General features: G+C 32.8%; 1 protein-coding gene across 3 annotated transcripts in view; it reads left to right on the forward strand.

Moving 5' to 3' along the window:
• LOC148617783 (RAB11-binding protein RELCH homolog) overlaps window positions 1-22,804 on the forward strand; it is a 90,145-nt gene that overhangs the window by 30,924 nt on the left and 36,417 nt on the right. For 2 of the 3 annotated variants that reach the window (XM_088585335.1, XM_088585336.1), the window contains one exon: window positions 17,952-18,090. In XM_088585335.1, the coding sequence (XP_088441461.1) occupies window positions 17,952-18,090 (139 nt within the window). Of the gene's footprint in view, window positions 1-13,359; window positions 14,707-17,951; window positions 18,091-22,804 lie in introns of those variants that run through there. The other variant, XM_088585337.1, reaches the window with a different exon arrangement.

Raw genomic sequence — 22,804 nt, forward strand, 5'->3', positions numbered from 1 at the left:
TTTCCACCATTACATGTCAGGGTATGCTTAATGTTCCATTAATGCACTATTTTTAAATTGTTGAGTGTACAACCTTCCATATTTACTTTTTATTGCAAACCAAACCTATGGTACTTTTTGTCAGTGAAAAAATAATATTAAAAAAATAATAATAATACAAATAATATTAATTAAGTAGTAAAATTCACTGTATGATTATCAAGGGAAATGTTTTTCTATGTAATCTTTTGTTTCATTTTGAATATGAAAAAAAAAAATTCTAAATGTTTAATGTTATGAAATTCATTTTATGACTCTCAGAGAAAAGTAAGTGAAAAACTGTATTTTCTTGGATTTAATTTTTAGCATACCTATTTGTATTGAGGCATGTTTTTTATATAAACAAACATGAAGTTTTCTTTAACTTTATGGAATAAGGTTTTTTATCAACCCGTATCTTTAGGTTTTTTCCCTATTTTTCTTCCATGTCAGATCAATATTCTTTCATCAATGCATATTGTGGAAATGTGGAGATGGGGACAGTTTAATTAAGCAGTGCTCTCAATTACCATTCATAAATATCAATTTGCATTTCAAGGTTAGCTTAAAGGGGATATGTAAACCATGTGCTGAAAGGGCATCATTTTTTCCAACCCCAAAAAAATGTGGTCATATATTGCTTAGGCACTGTCGTCGTCTGTGTCCTCATCAACACTTGGTTTTTGTATGATAACCTGAGTATAAGTTGGTTGATCATTATAAAATTTTATAACAAGGTTCCAAACCATAAATTGAAGGTTGGTATTGATTGTTGTAGCCCTAACTTTTTTAAGAATTAGGGGACAAAAAGGGGCTTGAACAAGCATTTCATAGAATTCAACTATTTAACTATATAACTCCAGTAAAAGCAGAGGAATTTCTGATATTGTTCCACTGTATTCAATACCACAATGAAAGGAATTTTGGGTGAAAGACTTGAACTTTTCAGAAATTAGGTGCCAAAAAGTGGGGGGGGGGGGGTAGAAACAAACAAACCAATTGACTGTCAGTGAAGGAATCTCTTCAAAATTGTATTACAAGGTGCCATACCACCATAGGAAGACTGGGATTGATTTGTGGGTTTAAGATTTGAATCTTGTAGGAATTGGTGGCCAGATTGGGGCCTGAAACAAACATTTTCCTTTCGTCTGTTTAAGGACTTTGATAGAGTAAATGGATCTCATATAACTTTTACTGCAAATTGCTGTACCACAAAAGAAAGACTGGGATTGATTTCTGGGATTGTGACTTGAGTCAAGTAAGAATAAGGGTCAGGAAGGGACAAGAAACAAGTATTTTTCTTCTGATTTCTAGACGATAACTTGAGTAAAAGGGAGTGGATCACTTTTTGTACCACAAGGTGCCAGTCATACCCTTTGGTTGATTTTTCAGGTTTTGACTAGAGTGCTAAGGTGTCCACTTAGGTTCTTGTCAAATTTTTACCCTTTGTCTAGTTTGAATGGTGTGTCTGTACTTGCTTCAACTGTTCATTGTTCAACCTCTGCAGTCGTATCAAGCTGCATCATGTGAAGCATTTTATTATTCATATTGAAATTATCATTATAACTTGCTCTATTTTATGATACCATGTATCAGGTTATTTTAGCAGAGTGCTTATTTTAGTTTAAAAATGCTGAGGGGAATTTCGGAAAAAAAAAAAAGACAAGCTTAAGTAATTAGTGCACTGCTTAACATCTGAAAATATTGGAATTGGAAAAATTTTATGCATATTTTTTTGCCTCAAAATCACTGAAATTTACACCTGCCATAATAACCCATCATACAGTATTGAAACGTTTCTTTCACTGTTTGTGAACAAAATGTTAAATTATAAGATGCATGCAGTATATAGAGAATACTGATGTGTGCATTTAAGATATTTTGCATGATTTTGATATTGTATTGAGTTATGGACCTTGAAATCTGTCAAAACCACCACCTTAATTCAGCAATAACTTGTCTTAGAAAATGAAAACAATTGAAATAATCCTATGGCAGTGCTTTCTATTTATAATTAACCTATATGTTTAGACCTCTTGTCTTGAGTTTATTTGAAATATTTCGGTTTGATTAAGTAACCTGGAAAAACGGGGTTATATTTACGTTCCACGAGTTTCTCTCAAATATAACCAGTTACGTCTTCTGTCTTTTGATTGGCTGAGCATATATGACGTTATTTTATTTACTTTATATGTTCTAATCTTCAAATTTAAGAGAATTACGTTTAAATATTTTTATTGAATTACTTGTTTCATCTTCCAATATAAGTGCATAATAATTAGTTTATTTAGATAATTTCGTCTTTGTTTTTGTTTTATTTCATAAGTGGCAGTTTACTCATATATTGTGCATATTCATCGGTGGTGACCTGAGTATATTTTTGTGATCCTAGGGTCACTTATGATATCAAACAGGGAACCAGATTATTTGATTGAGGTAGACCTAGGGTAAGGGACATAACTGTTGAAATCAGTGATATGTTTGTACCATATTCAATTTCATCAAAGCCTATCAAGCGTTCATCTAAAACAGAATGAAATTAATCCAAGTTACTTCTATGCTTACATAAGATGGATGGAAAATGTTGAATACAAACGTTCCAATGATTTGGAAGTATTGTGTCCCTTACCCTAGGTCTACTACCTTAACTTTGATCATTTGGGTCCTGTTTTATAATGAATCTCAAACTGAGATTTTCCTCAAAACCTTCCACAGCTTTATAATTCCTTATGGGTTTGAACAATCATTTTACAATATATTAAGAATGAATGTAATATATTTATGACGAAAGTTCACAACTTATAAGGACGAGCAATTTACAAATGTAAGTTTTTAAGAGTAATTCAAGTACAATACAAATTGTAATGATTTTACAACTGCTTTTACTAATTATCAACAAATAGTTTATGATAACTTACAAGTTTTTATTGGCGATTTAGTTAAGAACGTTTAACAATGGTAATGATTTTTCTATGAGGTTGCATTTATTTATATAAATTGTAGACTGTATATCCTCATTTATTCTTCAATTAGACATTCAAGGAGACAAGGCATGTCTATGAGAGACAAAAGTTAATTAATGGTATATACATGAACTTTTTTCGACCTCTTCTCCAACTGGCGTAAAGAGAAGACGAAGTAATTGGCAAAAATTTAGGCCTAATTGTTCCTGGGGAAGAAGGACTGTCTCACATTGGAACAATTAGTAGATTTAATTTATCTTAGATTGTAATTGTATGAGTAATCAAGGGAACCAAGGGGACTTAAATAAACAATTGATAAACAACTATTGATATTGACCTAATGGTTAGTATATTCCTTTTTTAGCTCACTTGGACGTAGGCCATGTGAGCTATTGCCATTACTTGGCGTCCTTTGTCGTCGTCGTCATTAACAATTTCTTCAAACTTCTTCTCCTCTGAAACTACTGAATAGATTTGCATAAAACTTATAATGACTGTTCCTTAGAGTATCCTGCACAAAATGACCTTTTGGATTTTTGATTGGTTAAAAGACATGGCCACCGTTACTAGAAATAGAACATAGGGGTCAGACAGCAGATTTTTGCATATTTCTCCAAAACCGTTAGGTTTAGCCAATTTCTGACACGAGGTAAAAGTATTTAGCATGATGAGATCTATCTGTGGTCAAATTTTGGTTGACCCATGTTGAAGTTATTGCCCTTTTGGATGTTTTTTTTTTGTTTTTTTTTATGTTATTACTTTCAAAAATCTTCTTCTCAAAAACTACCTGACAGAATTCAATAAAAGTTGGTATTCTTGTGTTGTAGCGTATCCTTAACAAAATGACTGTTTGGATTTATGGTCAGTTAAAAAACATGGCCGCCGTTACTAAAAATAGAACATAGGGGTCAGACAGCAGATTTTTTCATATATCTCCAAAATCATTAGGTTTAGTCAAATTCTGTCTGGTGGAACACTGATGTGTGCTGTAAGCGTTCCACTATCTAGTGAATTGATAGGGTACTCTCGGATGATGTTGTCCAATTCAGCAACTTGGCCATGGATAATCTGTTTCCAAACATCCCTTACTATTTCTATCCTGTTTTGAGATGAACATAGCCTACACAATTGTAGAGCTAACTGTGTTCCATCATGGCATGACTTGTAAATCTTCAAAGACTGATGAAGATATTTTCTCTCCTCGTCAGTAAAAACCTTAAAAAAATATGTTTTGATGAAACATATTTGACCTGTATCAGATGCAAGTACTGGGGTGAGTTATACTTGTAGTCAAATGTTAAGTCCGCAATTACAATATCAATAACAGAATAATGTAAAAGTATTATCATAGCATGTACCAATATTCATGCTTATTGTTTTTTTGTTGTTGCTTTTTTGGTAAACCATGAAATTTGGTTTCAAATGAAAAAGTAATTTCCCATTCATTTTTATGATCCATGAATTCAAGTATCTACAAACTTATTTTTTCCCACTAATCCACAGCAGATTTTTGCATATTTCTCCAAAACCGTTAGGTTTAGCCAATTTCTGACACGAGGTAAAAGTATTTAGCATGATGAGATCTATCTGTGGTCAAATTTTGGTGAAAATCTGTTGACCCATGTTAGAGTTATTGGCCTTTTTGGACGTTTTTTGCTGTTTTTGATGTTATTACTTTCGAAAATCTTCTCCTCAGAAACTACTATACAAAATTCAAAAAATTTGTTTTTTTAGTGTGTCCTTAACAAAATGACCATTTGGATTTATGATCGGTTGAAAAACATTGCAGCCTTTACTAAAAATAGAACATAGGGGCCGTACAGTAATTTTTTGCATATATCTCCAAAACCGTTAGGTTTGGCCAATGTCTTTTAATTGCTGAAATATCCTTATTATAAGGCCTACAAAAGTCTTCAGGGATCAAAAATGTCAGATGACTCCATGTAAAGGTTACTGCCCTTGAGAGGTGAAAAATGACTTTTTTTTTTTTTTTTTACAGTTTTTAGCCTTTATCTAGAAAACTATGATAGATAGAATGAAACTTTTGATTGCTAAAATGATTTTTATTATAAGGCCTACAAAAGTTTCCAGGAATCAAAGTTGTCACATGACTCCATATAAGAGTTATTGCCCTTGAAAGACTAAAAATTACATTTTTTTTTGCAGTTTTCAGTCAATATCTTGAAAATTATAATAGATAGAATGAAACTTTCGATTGTTGAAATGATCATCATGATAAGTCCTACCAAAGTCTTCATGGAGTCTAAATTGACCGACAGTTTCTTGCCAAAGTTATTGCCCTTGAAAAGCAAAAATTTAACCAGTTGAGTGATTCAGGCTCCTGGGAGCCTCTTGCTTGTCACAGATTTATTTCCTCAATTTCTTCTAAACTGCTGTATATAGATTTTTGTAGACTTTTGAAGAATGTATAGTTGAAGTTGTATCGAGCTTGAGTTGCTGTTTCCATACTTGCTCCAATTGTTCTGGTTTTGGTATTCAGATCAAGCTGCATCCCATGGAGCATTTAATGAAGTCATTACAAAATGGCTAAAGGTCATCAAAATTTCCAGAAGTTTACTGTTGATATTCTCATTACTGTGAAAATACTTTAATTTGTGGATACCAATTTTCGTGGATTAGGGAAGAAACACAAGTTAGTGGATTCTTGAATTCATGATTTGGAGATTTTCAGTATACACATCAATGGAAATCTTCTTTTCATTCTTTTCATTGGGAACCAAAGTTTGTGGTTTGGTCTACACTCAAAATTCACGAAAATTGGTACCCCACGAACAATAAGACTTTAACAGTTTTTGCTGTACAAGCTGTAGACTTGGAGATACAATAGCACTGTACTTGTCCAGGTCACCAACATTTGTCTTTGTTCTTGAAAACCTGACCACAAACTATAGTGGTGCACTGTGTAGGGAAAGATGCCACGTTGCTTGCACATTAAAGAACCCTTCTGTGGTATTCGATAGGAGTAGGAAGCATAGGGCTCCGCCACAGGAGGCTAAATTGCCTGACCGTACCCACCTCTCTCTATTTCTAGTGGCAATCAACATTTGTCAACCCCATTATCCTTGTGTCCCATCTCTTTTTCATGTCATTTTATGTTCATTTTATCACCCATCTCATGTTCATTGCCTGAATATAGGTGATATATTGCTGCTCGGGCGTTAAACCCCAATAATCAATCAATCAATCAATCAATCTTTGTTCTCCTTGTCTGTATCAAGAATGAATGTTTTATCAGTATTTGTCTGAGCTTTACAGAGTTTGACCTTAGTTTGGTGTTGAATGAAGTTGTTTCTTGTGGAGCTTTTTATTTGAGAGAAAAGTGTTAATCAGAAATAGTTGAATTTCTAGCATAAGAACAATCTATTGTTCAATACAATTTAATATGTTCTGGTGGCCGTTAAATCTTTGAAGCAGAACAAACATGGTTAATTTAATAAGGCCATGTAAACTTTAATCGTAGATTTCATTCAACCTTCACAAAAAAATATGGCGCGTGTGGGAGGATTTTATTTTTTATTTCTTACCAAATATTGGCTAGTCTAATTATAACTATTTGAAGTGTAGAGATGTTCTAAATCCATAGCCACATCAGTTTTAGAGGAGAAACATCGTTTTATAGAGACCAAGATATGAAAGATTTGTGTGTTATAATACCTCAATACTAGAAACTGACATGAAAAAGAAAAAAAAAACTGATTTTGAAATTACCGCCCCAATTTTTTAGGGCCGTTAGAGGATGAAAACCTACTTACTAGTTTGATTTGGTTATTTTTACATCACATGCAATTGCTATCTATCTGAAAAAGAAATGTACTCAGTTTGAAAGCAAAGATTGTTAACAATCTTAAGACATATCTTAATTCTAACATTGTTACTCCTTCAGGTACATAGCCAGTCAGTCTGATTAGTTGATGTAAATTCAATTAAGCCATAGTAATAACATGGCGCATGCTTTTATGTAGTACTATGTTAACACATAAGGTTGTAATCAGTTGTCAGGTTCAGGTATATGGTTTATCAGCTTCTGGTTTGATCCTTGATGGTAGATTTGTCAGCAGGATGTATCTTTTCTGACTGACATATCACTCTCATTAGTCTTTCAACAGCTCCAAGGTTAGAACTAGCTCTGTTTAAAATCTAAATAGATGTGTTTTCACAGCTGTTTTATCATCAGAGTTTTTGTGTTTATAGATGACTGCAACATTCCTGTAAGGATTATCTGGAATAATCGTCTGAATATAGCTGATATATTGCTGCTCAGACGTTAAACCCCAACAATCAATCAATCATTATCTGGAATAAGTATTAATGTATTTTTGCATTTTATTTATAATTTTGGAATTGATTTTTTTTTCACCCATTATTACTGTTGTAACTATATATATAAAGCTTCAAATAAGTTTTTCAGTACTATGAAAAGTCTTTAGGATGTCCTGTAAATTAAAAGGGGAAACAACAGAACTGAATTTATCTAAATTAGAACAAAATTAATACCTAAAATCATGCTGTAATCTGCAAGCATTTAGAAAAACAGTACGAAAACAGTTATTTCTGTGAATTTTGTTAAGTTCAATTTTGGTAAAAATCATCAGAGTGGAACCAAACGTAAACTTGACCTGTAACTTATCATTGTGAACTTATATACCAAAAATCATGCCAATATCTGCAGGGGTTTGGAAAAAAGTCTAGAAATTTATATTTCAATAGTCATAGTTTAAAAAGCCTCAAGATATGACCTTCATCAAGCCTCAGTTCTGATTTTTTTATTCAATGTTCAAATAGCAGGCTTCATAAAAATCAGACAGGCGGTGATTCATGCATGTCAAAAACCCACCAAAGTCACTTTTATTTCTTATTCAAAGTCAGTAACAGACCACACAACCAGTCATAATTTTTTTTATTTGGGTGTTGCACTTTTGAAAAAAAATATATTATATGGATTGTACATGTACTTTGCAGGAGTTGTCATTCTGGATTTGCTTTGATTTTAGTTGATTTTAGTGTAAGATGAATGTATGGTTTTCTCAAAAGTACAAAAGATTATTGTAACATATCAAATATAGCACCTGAAGACAGAAAAAAAAACATTCAGTGGGTTTTAGTAGACTGTGAATAATCTGTACCATAGGCAGTGTCTGAATTTTATATGGACTGGTACTTAAAACAATATATATCAATTAGGTCTAAGTCAGAACAAACGTTAATTGAGACAACATATACAATTTCTGCCACTCAATAGTCATAATATAGTCTTTTTGATATTTGTTTGCCTCATATAAATGATTTTAATTAAATTTAATAGATCTTCAACTTTTTGTGCAGCCATTGTAACAAATAAAATTCTGACTGAGACTATGGGTCTCCTTTCCAAAGTTTTATTGACAGTTTGATGAAGTTTAATATAAGCATTTTGACATCTGATATTGATGAGGATAAAATGATATTCAATTTAATATTATAACCTGCATTATCAATAATGCATTAATTTTGTCAAACTACATGTATAGAATAGAATGGCTCTTCTCTTTTTTGCATTGATAAGAAAAAGAAAAATTTTCTTCATCAGTGCTGCCAGTACTTTGATTTACGATCATATTAACCAACTTTATTAGGACTTTCTATACAATCAGGAGTAATAGTTGGTTTATTTACTTAGGTACAGCTTTGCCAACTAAAAACAGGCAAAGGGTTATTCATACATTTCTGAATCTCAGATATTTATACTGCAAATCCTTCTGTGGGCCCCATAGAAACTGTATTAGGAAATTAGAAATATAAGTGCAAATAATAGTAATCCACTCGAGATATTATACTCAAGTACAAGTCAGATTGTTGGGAGTAAATTTTGAGTTGCTAAGAGGGGTTCCGTTTTATAAGCGAGATCTTGGCCGTGGGTTACAAATTCTAGTCTGAGCAAGTGGGAGAATCAAGGTATTGACACGAAAATGACACCTGCCTTTCACGGTCAGATCGGTGCTGTACTTGTGTATTGTAAAAGTCGACCTATATGTCATATTTGTTATTGTTGTTTATGCTTATGAAGTGATGAAATCAATGAATACTTGTAGTTTTATTTTTATTATGCCTTACAACTAAACTGTCTTTAATAAAATTTGTATTTCCTGTATATCTTCTTGTGTTTGTTATTTTCACTTGCATGTCACATGGTTGTTGAATATATCCTAATACCAAAAAGATGGCATTTAACATGACTAAGCAATGTACCAGAGTCTACAAGTAAAACATGTATTAGCAATGCTAAGAAATAATTAAAATTTAATTTTAAATTGTAATAAAAAGAGGTTAACAATATCTTTATTGGTAATTTCATAACAATATTACGATAATAGGTATGGTGTATATGTCAAAGAGAACCGTTTTGATGGACTTGATTGAAAAGAAAACAGTGGAAGATGATTACCTGGAAAAAAGTGTTATAACATTAATGAGCAATCAATCGTTTAATCACCTTAATGGGTAATTAATTTATTAAAACTTAGAATTTGGTTATGTTCTACTTCAGAAAAAGTAAGAGAAAATTTCCTGCCAGAATTTTTACACTATTACCAGTCAAAATCTATTTCACAATAATTAGCAGACCCAAGGACATGAACATAGGAAGGGTTGGTTTCAGGACTTGATAACTGTATTTAAACAGTTTTGTTGATTATTTTAAGATATGATGAATCACCCCCTGCTTGATTTTTAGGCAGAACCACACTTTATATTTGATATTTATTTTTAGGTTTCTTTGATCCTTATTGCTCTGATATAACCGTAGCTTAACAGTAAAACATAAACAATAAGGTAAATGGCTCATAATTTTAATGGAATGCCGTATGTAATTTGATTGGACGACTCACAGAAGATAGAAAGATAGATTTCTTATGAGAACATTGGGATTTTTCATATATTTATTAACAATTGATACAATTTATGTAGCATTTCATTTTAGTAAATAGAAAAAAATCTCAATAATAACTCCAGAATTATGAGTGAGTGAGGGAGTTTTTATCACCCTTGACTACCTTGTCAGGTCTTGCACGGACAGTCCAGAATTATGAGTGAGTGAGGGGGTTTTTAATGTCCTTGACTACCTTGTCAGGTCTTGCACGGACAGTCCAGAATTATGAGTGGGTGAGGGGGTTTTTAATGTCCTTGACTACCTTGTCAGGTCTTGCACGGACAGTCCAGAATTATGAGTGAGTGAGGGGGTTTTTAATGTCCTTGACTACCCTGTCTGGTCTTGCATGGACAGTCCAGAATTATGAGTGGGTGAGGGGGTTTTTAATGTCCTTGACTACCTTGTCAGGTCTTGCACGGACAGTCCAGAATTATGAGTGAGTGAGGGGGTTTTTAATGTCCTTGACTACCTTGTCAGGTCTTGCACGGACAGTCCAGAATTATGAGTGGGTGAGGGGGTTTTTAATGTCCTTGACTACCCTGTCTGGTCTTGCACGGACAGTCCAGAATTATGAGTGGGTGAGGGGTTTTTTAATGTCCTTGACTACCTTGTCAGGTCTTGAACGGACAGTCCAGAATTATGAGTGAGTGAGGGGAATTTTAATGTCCTTGACTACCTTGTCAGGTCTTGCACGGACAATCCAGAATAATGAGTGAGTGAGGGGGTTTTTAACATCCTTGACTACCTTGTCAGGTCTTGCATGGACAATCCAGAATTATGAGTGAGTGAGGGGTTTTTTAATGTCCTTGACTACCTTGTCAGGTCTTGCACGGACAATCCAGAATTATGAGTGAGTGATGGGGTTTTTAATGTCCTTGACTACCCTGTCAGGTCTTGCATGGACAGTCCAGAATTATGAGTGGGTGAGGGGGTTTTTAATGTCCTTGACTACCCTGTCTGGTCTTACATGGACAGTCCAGAATTATGAGTGGGTGAGGGAGTTTTTAATGTCCTTGACTACCTTGTCAGGTCTTGCACAGACAGTCCAGAATTATGAGTGAGTGAGGGGGTTTTTAACATCCTTGACTACGTTGTCTGGTCTTGCACGGACAGTCCAGAATTATGAGTGAGTGAGGGAGTTTTTATCACCCTTGACTACCCTGTCTGGTCTTGCACGGACAGTCCAGAATAATGAGTGAGTGAGGGGGTTTTTAATGTCCTTGACTACCCTGTTTGGTCTTGCACGGAAAGTCCAGAATTATGAGTGGGTGAGAGAGTTTTTAATGCCCTTGACTACCATGTCTGTTCTTGCATGGACAGTCCAGAATTATGAGTGAGTGAGGGGGTTTTTAACACCCTTGACTACCATGTCTGGTCTTGCACAGACAGTTCAGAATTATGAGTGAGTGAGGGAGTTTTTAACACCCTTGACTACCCTGTCTGTTCTTGCACGGACAGTCCAGAATTATGAGTGAGTAAGGGTTTTTTTTAATGTCCTTGACTGCCCTGTCTGGTTTATTTCTGACTAAACACTTTTATTATACCCCTCCCTCCATTTTGGAGGAGGTATATAATTATCACTGTGTCGTAGAAAATTTTTTACAGGGTAGGCTTATCTTTAATTTTATCTTTTTGAGTTAAAGGGGTACAAAATGGGACACACCCCAAAAAAATAGCTTTTTTATTTTTGGTCCTATTTTGATTTTTTTTTAATTATTTAGCATATTTTTGTGACATTCTGATATCAAACTCAAAGCATTTTAGTGATCAAAAGTTCTGTTGATGAAGCCAATATATGTTCATTAAAATTATTCCCATGAAACATGTGATTTTTATTTTGGTTTGATATTAAAAAATTTTAACAAATTTTCACATTTTGTGCTATACTGTGACCAAACCAACTGTTGTGTCCATAATTAAGTATTTTTTTATGCTTAGGCGTGTTAAAAACTAATATTGTATCCATACTTGTCCCAACTGATCAGGGTTCGACCACTGCAGTTGTATCATGCTGCATTCTTCAAAGCGCTTTATTTGCAATTATCTTAGCTTCCATTGGATGAGTTGATTTCAAATTTGGTGTATGGCTTTATATAGATAGTGCATATAATGTAAGTAATTTTGTGTGCTGTCCAATATTAACATCCTGTACTAGTGGGGGTATGAATGCCTAGCTTGACAACACATGCAATTTTATGTTGATACTATGTGAAGCACATCATAGGGACAAAGATAGGGGCAAACAAATGTCAAATCCAAAAATAATCAGGGCATGATGAGTCTTCCTAATTCTGTTTACTTTTACTTGCTTCTGTAATAGTTTTCATGTTTTTAAGTGTATTTTCGTAAGAATCAGGCAAAATGGGATAAATCAGAGACATGCAGGTCAAAACTCAACCAATATGAGAATTTAACTTCATTCAAAGATGCTTTCTCTGTTTGAAAAAAAAATTGATCTCTGCATCACTGGATTTGCTCAGAAATTTTTCTATAGAATATTAGAAAAGTGAAGTTTTTACAGAGTTATCTGCCCTTGAAGTGTTCATTTTTAGTGCATTTCAATGAAATTATAACTCAATTTACCAACATGATATAGAAACCCTTTTCTGTATTTCTTGATTCTGGTGGTGCAACTATTCAAATGAAAATTTTAAATGAAGAGTTTTTTCATACCCACTGTCTGATTCTTACAGAGACTGATACTTAGGTTATCATTTTTATTCACAAAGAATTCAAAAATTCATAGGCTCTTTAATATATAAAATAAGATTTTTGTTACCAGTTAGTTTTTGCTTACCATGTGCAGCTGAAATTAATATTGCTCTGGTATCCTGCTTGGAAGTTTTATTTTGATGTTTACAAAATGAAAAATCTGTTTTATATAAGTCACCTGCAGCAATTTGGCACTGTACGTTTGTATGATCTTTATTTGCCATATGGATTAATAAATCAGTCAAAACTTATGACTTATTTTGAAATAAAGAAGTCTGATTATGACTCATGCTGATAGAATGCTGTAAAGTGATGCAACACAGATTCAATTGATTAACCTTTAATTACCACCTATTTAGAAACTAATGAAATACAATGGTTTTGTTGTTTTTTTTTCTTTTTTTGTTTTTTTTTTAAATCTAATTATTGTACTTTTAATTTATTTATAAAGGTGCTATTCAGCTTTGGAAATATTTTCTGGAAAGCCTTGTTGTTTATATACTCAAGTGAAAAATCTTAAGTTTTTTACATGGTACGAAAAGCTCTGAATCCAGATATTTTAAAATAGTGTTTTCCCTATAAGGACACCAAGTCAGTTTTCCTATCATCAGTACAAGATCTTAATCAGAGCTAGTTCATGGGTGATTTTTCTGTGACATGAAATTTATTTGAAATGCACAATGATTCGATTGTATAAAGTCAGGAACTTTCTCTTTGCTTATGACTTTCTCCACTTTTCAGCATCTCATGCCTACAAAAGTCTCCTTTGGATCATATTGATGGACAAAACTGCTTATTGCCCTTAAAAGGTGATTTTCTATGCCAATATCTTGAATGCCATAAAAGATAGAAAGAAACATTCAATGAAGAAATGATCCTTAAATCAAGGCTGGCAAACTTTTCCCTCAGATCATGATGTAGAATATTGCCCTTGGAGGAAGTCTTCAGATCATGATGTAGAATATTGCCCTTGGAGGAAGTCCTCAGATTATGATGTAGAATATTGCCCTTGGAGGAAGTCCTCAGATTATGATGTAGAATATTGCCCTTGGAGGAAGTCCTCAGATTATGATGTAGAATATTGCCCTTGGAGGAAGTCTTCAGATTATGATGTAGAATATTGCCCTTGGAGGAAGTCCTCAGATTATGATGTAGAATATTGCCCTTGGAGGAAGTCTTCAGATTATGATGTAGAATATTGCCCTTGGAGGAAGTCCTCAGATTATGATGTAGAATATTGCCCTTGGAGGAAGTCTTCAGATTATGATGTAGAATATTGCCCTTGGAGGAAGAAAAAATGATTTAGTTTGTTTTATAGTTTTAAATAACTGTTTATTCAAATTTGCCTGCTCTTAGGAGATAATCCACATTGAAAACTCAGTAGATTCTGTTGTATTTGAGCACCATTTACAGAGTTATCTCCCTTAATTTTGAAATCTACAGTGCATTCTATATATTTTTTATCTCCTAAGAGCACAGGTTATATGAAAAACCACATGTTAATTTCTGTTTACTATGACATTTCAAACAAAATATAAAAAATTGAAATATGTAGGCTTTTTACCCATGAATCACATTTTGCGTGATCCTTAGCTGGAGTGCTACTTAAGACAATACCTTGAAAACCATAGCAATTGATTAAAGCATACTAAAGAAAAAGGCCTATTGAAGTTTACTTAGGGTTGCAGTTAGAGGAAAAGCTAAACATGACATTTTTTTCTCAGTTTTATAGCTAATATTTTGAAATGATTAAAGATTGATAGAAACTTTCAATTGAAGAAATAATCCTTATGATCAGCCCTTCAAAATTCTCAAGTGATTTCAGCAAAGAAAAAAAATACCTGTGTTTTATGCTTTGAAAAACTTGGGTGGGTTGGTGGACAGAGCTTTTTATTCTTTCAAGGTTTTTGACTTGTTTGTTTTTAAGACACATTCAGACTTTATAATGTATGTCAAACACTGGCAAAAAAAATAGGATGAGCACTACAAATTTGTATCAGTAGGAATACCAGAAACACAGGTAATTTATTAAGAGTTACTGCCCTTGAGAACCAAAAAAAGATATTTTTGCAGTTTTAAGCTTTTTATCAACCTTTGCATACAGGAAAAATGTTTCAATTGCTTGGATATTTTCTTGTTCTTTTATATAAAATATTCATAAGGTAAAGAAATGAGTTTCGGGTGAGCTATACAGGCCTTCTAGGGCCTCTAGTTGTTTTTTTTTATGTTTCTGTTATTTTGTATTGACTTAAACCAGTAGTAGGTTTGTTTTGTGTAACTTCAAAACTTTATTTATGGTGTTGATAAGAGTTAACTGTTTATTAATTTTTTTCATTTGTTGAAGAGGTGACATCTTCCTCCCTTTTAAAGTAACATACATGCTTACATGATGGAATCATTGATGGTTTTCGCACATCTCTAACTCACTTTCAGCATGCACAATCAGCTTGACTTTTTGGTTGATCACATGCAAGCCACACCCTTTGTTTTGATTAGGAATTATTTAGTTATTTTATCAGCATAAAGTCATGATGAGTTATTAATTACCAGCTGGTATTTTCTGTTTTGTTTGTTGTTTTTTTTTTTTATATTTTTATTTTTTTATTTGCAATAAATTGCATTGGATGCTACCATGTTTTACCTATAACAGGTAAATTTAGGGGCATGCTAATTTTGATGCATTTTCATACCCATTGCAACAAAGTTGTGGAGAATTAAATGTTTTTGGCCCGTATGTCAGTCTATTCATCACTCCATCATTTTCTGGACTTTTTTCCAAATGCTTGCTGATATTGAACTGCTTGATTTTTGGTGTGTGATTCTTTTATGATGAGATAAGATCATGCTTAAGTTCTCTTCTGCTCTGCTGATTTTTACCAAAATCAAGAGCTTTGTACTTAGCAAAATTTTTTTAAATTATGGTTTTGTAGAATTTTTTCTTAACACTTGTAGATGTTGAGCTGATTTTTGTTATGTGATTCTACCAGAAATATTTACAGATCAAGTTTAGGTTTCGTTCTGCTAAGCTGATTTTTACTGAAATAACAGGCCTTGACTTAGCAAATTTCATAAAGATAACAGTTTTCCAGGTTTTTTTTTCTCCACACTTTCAGATATTGAGCTAATTTTTTGTGTGTGAGTCTACAATGTGCCAGGCTGAGTTACAGGTTAAGTCTATGTATTGTTGAGGTTTTTTACCTTTGAACTTTTTTTTTCCAAATTACTTTTTATTTGAGAGCCAAATAAGAGGAGATTTGGGGTATGTGAGTGCACTAGTGTCACTAAGGTTTTTTAATATTGTAATATGGTCTGTCAATGAATGCCAAAATAAATTACAAGATTGATTTTTTTTTGTGTGACTCTGAAAAAAAGTCATCAGACTGAAATTTGATATACCTGTTACAGTATGTGAGTAAAGCTGGCAAACATGCCATGGTTTCTTTAGTGCTGCTCCAGTTTTTTTTCTTTAATGTGATGTTCTGTACTACTAGAAATGTCAGGAACTTTTGTTGGTGTCATGATCAAAACATGACAACTCCTTTCAATTCATAATTAAAACAGCAACTTTTCTTTCATTAAGATATGTCATCTTTCTCATATTATTTCATAAGTGCCAGTTTGGCTGAAAAACAAACAAGAAGTTTTATTGCATTGTCTAAGTGTTGTAGTTGTTTGATGGCCTACAACAAATGTTTACAGTTAGAGCTGGTAGCATAATTGCCTTAATTATAGTTTTCTCTAATTGAGGTCACAAGCATTCACTCCAAAATACTTGTATGCATGGTATTTGCAGTAACATTCGTGTCAGCTGCTTCCTCTCAGCAAACATTCAGTTTTAATGCTAATTGCTATTTCCTCTAATTGTTCTGGTTGTTTTTCTAATTAGCTTAATTAGCACACATGTTTTATTACCTAATTCTACATTTTTTATATAATTTCTTCTATTGTGTGTGATTGATATAGGTTGTATAATGGAACGGCTGATTGTTACTTTTCAATTTCTTTGTATTTTGACAATCATTTAGTTCCTACTACAGGGAATGAAATAGAAAACTTTGGGGGATTAAGTTGGCCTTCCCTTGTCTTAAATAGCATTACCTAATGAATTGTCTTAGTTAGTTTTTAATACTAGACAATTGTGAAGGAGTAAAAGCTTTATAAAATATCTTAAGTATTTGAATCTTTCTATGCCTAAAGTAGTTGTATAGTAAAAACTACCAAAGGTAATTAATTTATCAGGTAATGGTCATTCTATCAAGGGAAGACAAACTTAATTACATAAAGTTCACTACTTAACTCGCTGTAAGAAGAGGTAAAATTAGATACAAGAGTAAAAAAATTTTTCGTTGACACTATATTTTTGTAAGAATTAGAATTGTGTATGCATCAGCTTAATAAAGAAATGTTCCTGATAATGCTTGTGATAGTGCAAACACTAAATGTAGTTAATTGTAACCTCAAGTGAAATAACGTAATGTAAAATAAGTAGTACTGCATGTATAAATGTCTCCTGAACACAACCCTTAACATTTAACAAATTATTACTACATTGTACAAGTTTGACTGTGTGGACTGCACAGCTCACTAAAAGGCTCTTTAAAACAATATAACACATTGCCTTTACTGCATTCTAAAATTTTAAAAAATTTGATCGTGTTATTTTGAAAATGATTACAAGTATTTTGCAAAGTGCTTAGGCATTGACTTTAACAACAGGTAGAAATGATGGGGATAATTGATCAACAAACAATATGTAAATTCCTTAAATTCTTCTCAACTCCAATTTCAACTAATCAAATTGCTGGAATTAAGAGATTTGAACGGAAAGTCAAGGAAACGAAGACAATTTTTACAAAACCAAGGCCTGTAAGGGACTCATAGTCATCAGATAAAGAGAATTTCAGGGTAAACCTGTCATGTTCGGAAGTATTTTTGTGTAACATAACATGAAAATTCAATATAAGGATACAACACACAAAAATGTGATCATCATTAATGCCAGTTTGTGTAAGAATCAGGCAGTGTGTTAAAAAATCAGGGGAAACAAGTCTGCAGAGTTATAGAGATCAAATGATAGTTATCACTAGTACAAAAGACCACTGACTGTAATAATGTTGCTAGGTTGTTTTTTTCATATATGTTTTAGGTATAATTGATATTGCCTGAATTTTTTACAAGAACTTTTACTAATGGCTGATTTTGTATCAGCTTGCCAGACATTCATTTGGATCTTTAGTTTAGTATTTATGCTTTCTTGTACATGTACTGGAACAAACTTTAAAAAAAAAGACAGATCTGTTGAATTTAACTGTTTTATATTTCATGTTTTGTAGATGTTAGACAGAGCTTACATGCAGTTCCTGACATTTATGGATGATTCTGCTTATCGAGATGAACACAAAGTTCACATAGAGCTGATACATACACTTGCCAGGGTTGGACCAAATACTGAACCAAAGTTCAGGGAGGAATGTAAGTACTGACTGCAAAACTGTTTTTATTGGCCGGTGTCATATGATATTTTAACCCCCTATTGCGATAAATAAACCCACTGTTAGAACATCTTTTCCCCCTGTTGCGATATTGTAACCTCCTTGTTTTATTCAACTTAAGGTAGTGGAGTTTGAATATCATAAGAGGGGGGGGGGACAAAATTTTGTTATGGTATTTTAACCCTGGGGCCATTTCTATCTTTGACCCATATTTTGTTATTTAGGATACTAACAAACAGCAGACAGTTAAGACAGGTCAAGTCCAGAAGGGCTTTGGTTCTAGACAGATTTAGTCCAAAAGGACTCTGGTTTAGATGGGTTAAATCCAAAGCGACTTTGGTTTAGAAAAGTTAAGTCCAAAAAGACTTCGGCTTAGACAAGTTAAATCTTTTGTTTAGACAGGTTTAGTCCAAAAGTGCTTTGATATAGACAGGTCAAGTCCAAAAGGATTTTGGTTTAGACAGGTCAAGTCCAAAAGGATTTTAATGTAGACAGGTCAAGTCCAAAAGGATTTTAATGTAGACAGGTCAAGTCCAAAAGGATTTTGATGTAGACAGGTCAAGTCCAAAAGGATTTCTTTTTAGACAGGTTTAGTCCAAAAGGTTTTTCTTTTGAGACAGGTTTAGTCCAATAGGACTTCTTTAGGCAGATTTAGTCCAGGAGGACATTATTTTCGACAGGTTTGAATTTAATTATAATAGTGAAGTAACTACAGGCAGTATATTTTTTCAATTTAGTGTTTTAATCAGAAATGTAACAAGATCATTCACAATATTGTAGTGGAATTTTACTCCCAAAACTTTTATGGTGTTAACAAATGATTATAATTGTGACTGATGTCAAATTAACTTCACTGTAATTAATTTATCAGAAGCTTTCAGTTGAAATCATATTAATGAAAATGTCATTTAAATTGTTACTGTGATGTTACTCCAGATCATGCTTTTTCTATGGTAAAGTTAGTTAAACATTGTGTTAAATCATTGATTATTTTAAAGACTTTTGTTCATGAATAAAGGAAAACATTACAGATTGATTTTTTTTTCAATGTCCTTGACTGCACTTTTGGGGTCTTGCATAGAAGGAAAAGGAATATGATGGAAGAAACTTGTTCATGGTCCAGAAATTACATCCAATCTTTATGTACTTGCAGAAAATTAAAAAAAAGAAATTGCAGCATATTTTCATTGCTGGCCTAGTGGGAATTATATATATAGTGAGGCCCATGTTAATTTGTCTCTTCTTATGTCTACCAAGTGGTCCATCAAACTAGGAGTTTCCAGAGGATATTATAAATAACAAAAAAACAATGTTGTGGTCACCATGGCATACACGATAAACTTGGTTATGGTGTATACTGTAAACATATTAATTTTCATGGATTCTGTTAAGTAAATATGTCCACAGATATCAATTTTCACGTTTCCAAAAATTAATAAGCATTCTATATAGTATTAGAACTCAATTTCGCACCTTCCTGTCCACCGCAAAAATAGAGAAAATAAATACACCCTGAAAATTAATATGCTTACAGTATTGCAATTGCAGAGTTTTTCTTTTACATTTTGAGTAGGTTTGATCAACTTTAATTATACCTCATGCATGTCTTACACCAGATGACGTTCTCTATCAGTGACTGTTGTGATCAACACTGATTTTCCCCCATTCTTAGCTGGTGATTAAAAATGCATGTGACTTTATAACCACTCTGTGGTGATTAAATTAGAGCTTTCCTGCCATTTTGCATTTTCTGAGTTTTCTTCAGATGTCTAGTTAAAATTCAATTTAATACATAATTATTTCTCCTTTCTTTACGGTAAAATTCAGATTTTAACATGGTCGCGAAAGCTTGCAGGTTAAAAATCTATTTTACCATCTACAGTCAGAGATATAATTTAAACCTTTATAAATTTACTCAAAGAGAATCTATAGGTGAATAGCTGATTGTACATCCCTTTCTTAAAAATCCTGGATCGTTGCTTGATAAATTACAGCTTACATGATTAGCAATGCTCCCTATTGTTATTTTAGTATAGTTTATGACAGTAATTGATGGTATTATCTTCTGTGTTGTTTGTTTTAGTCCATCAATATTGGAAATGATGCAAAATAATACTGGAAAAAAATATCAATTGTCATTAATAAGATTACTTAAATGAAATTTGTCTTCTAACTTTCAGGATTCAGGCTATACCAATGAATATTATTGGAATCATATAACATATAGTGTCTTCTTTATATTAATAATGAAACCTTGTTTGACATTTGAGGAATTTTAAAAACATTTCCTTCTTTATATGTTTACAATGGAAGATAAAGATTAAAGAATTATTCTTATAAAGAAACAGGCAAATTCTTTAATAAAAAATTTGAAACCATGAAAAATTCATCAGGTCTATGGTACTTACATTGACCATCATTGCCTGTACCTTTCTGAAGAAATTTTTCTCTGAGTTTTTGAAAATTTTGGCAGTTGTTGGTTCTTGATTGTGTTTAAGGCTGTCTGTCGGTCTGTCCACCCCTCTATCCATATTTCTTGTGTGCTTTATTCTTTCTGAAATACTCATGGGATTCCAATGAAACTTTATATGAATTAAACTTCATAGAAAAGGTGGGTGTGAAGAAATGTATTTACTGTTCAAGGACTTCAAGGGGAGATAATTGGACTTACAGGTTTTACTTTTACTTCATTTGAAGCAGGGGGTATTCTTTTTGCAAGCTTGCACACAGTATTTCATATTCTATCCAGTTGATAGGATAGGGATATTTTTATTCAAGAGGTGCACCAAGAAATCTTTAAAATGAGGTTCCAATCCAGAAATTAAAAAAGGTTCCTTGCTCTTCTAAATCCTCAAATTTTAAACTTACTTAACAAAAGTTTAACAAAAAGGATTACCAATCCTGAGACATTCCCCTGGATTGGTGTTAGGTATACTACAATCCATATATCTGTGACTTCGAAACTTCCTTGTTCACAGTTTTAAGTTAGTCTCTTTCAGTAGTTATCAACCAACTGAATACATTTTTGTCCTTAAAAATAAAAGAGTCTATTGATGAAATTTATTGTACTGAATGTTCTCAAGCTTAATAAGTTATTTTTAGGACAATTTTCTAAGAATCAGTTATAGAACAATATATGTAATTACATTCTACAATGAAACCTGTCTTGAACTCAGAACATAAAACCTAGCTTAATGACTCAATTTTATAATTTAAATGTATTTTGAACATCTTTCTGAAACGAACAAAATTAACGGTCCAAAAAGGGGTTCAGTTTAGACAATGTTCACTTTATACCATAATTGTCATTTTGCAATGTGATTCTGTGTTGTGTTGATGCTGACAAATTATTAGGCATATGGCCTATATGATAAGAAATAAAACCAACTCCAAATGTAATTATACAAAGTTGTTTTGACACACCAAATTTCCTGAATATAGTAAATATCATTTTTGTAGAATATGATCATAAAGTACAGTGATAATGTCAATCACCTCTCAGTTAAATCTGCTTACAATACTTAAATGGTTAATATTGTCTAGAAAATAGCGCTTTTTGTGGTAACTAGAAATGCCATTGTCAATAATTTGCTCAAATTGAGTAGCAGACGACACTTCACTGCCTGTTGTCTGCTCCTGCTGTTGTCATATCTACACTATTGAATTCAATAACAAAACCACTGTCCTTCTTCTAACAAAGAGATGTATAATTGAATTCTAAATTTATTTGATTGATAAATATCTCTGTATTTGTGGTTTAGTAAAAGCTTACAAGCAATTCTTTCAGATTAGGCTGTGGTTTTATACATCAAGTTCACATGGCTGTATATTAGTCGAGGTGATGTGTAACTGTCAATCCTTACCTGATATTAAGTCACTATTAAATAAAAACTATGAATTATACCTCCACTCAATAACAAGTGGCAGTATAACTTGCAGTATATTGGAAGTATAACTTACACCTAAGTTACATGATGTCTCCATAAATGGTCTCCTTCCTTTCATACAAAAACCTCTTGGACTTCATCACATTAGAACCAAACTTTATTCTATACCTCTCACTTTACTACACTCCCTGTACAAAACAAGTCTTAACCTCCTGTTTCTGACCCCACCTCATCATTAAACAGACTTGTTGCCATCATTTTGGATATTGGTTTCCACAGACTCTTTAAACCAGTTTGTGTGAAAAGTCAAAATGAAGAAAAACGATCATTTCTTCCACTACCGTTTGTCAAGGTATAGATGCGATTAATTTGCCTAACATCCTCCATCACAAAAACGTCACCAACAAAATTCCCCCATATTTCAAAGACAAATCCATGTCAATTATTTCATATTCCTATACTTCACCCATTGCATCCAAAATTTTCAATTATAAAAGGCTATTGCATAACCTCGAGATTGAGGACTTCAAGGCTAAACCACCAGACTGTTCTTGCTAAAACTCTCCATTCAAATATGGTCCTTCTAGTCACGTCATAATGGGAGATTTAACCATCATCAAAAACAAATCTCTGTGTAATATCCTTTCTAAAGGTCCCAAGTACTGTGAACCACACTCCATAAATTGGAACTATAACTTTAAAGTTCTTATGGATGCCATCGAGGACTATGCAAGAAAATGGATAAAACGAGAACAAGAAGACATTGATTCTCTGTTAGAGATGTTAAAGGCCGTGAAGTCTTTAATT

The sequence above is a fragment of the Perna viridis genome, chromosome 5 (assembly GCF_037379345.1).
Source record: "Perna viridis isolate PV_CMFRI_1.1 ecotype Kerala chromosome 5, ASM3737934v1, whole genome shotgun sequence".
Classification (NCBI taxonomy): Eukaryota; Metazoa; Mollusca; class Bivalvia; order Mytilida; family Mytilidae; genus Perna; species Perna viridis.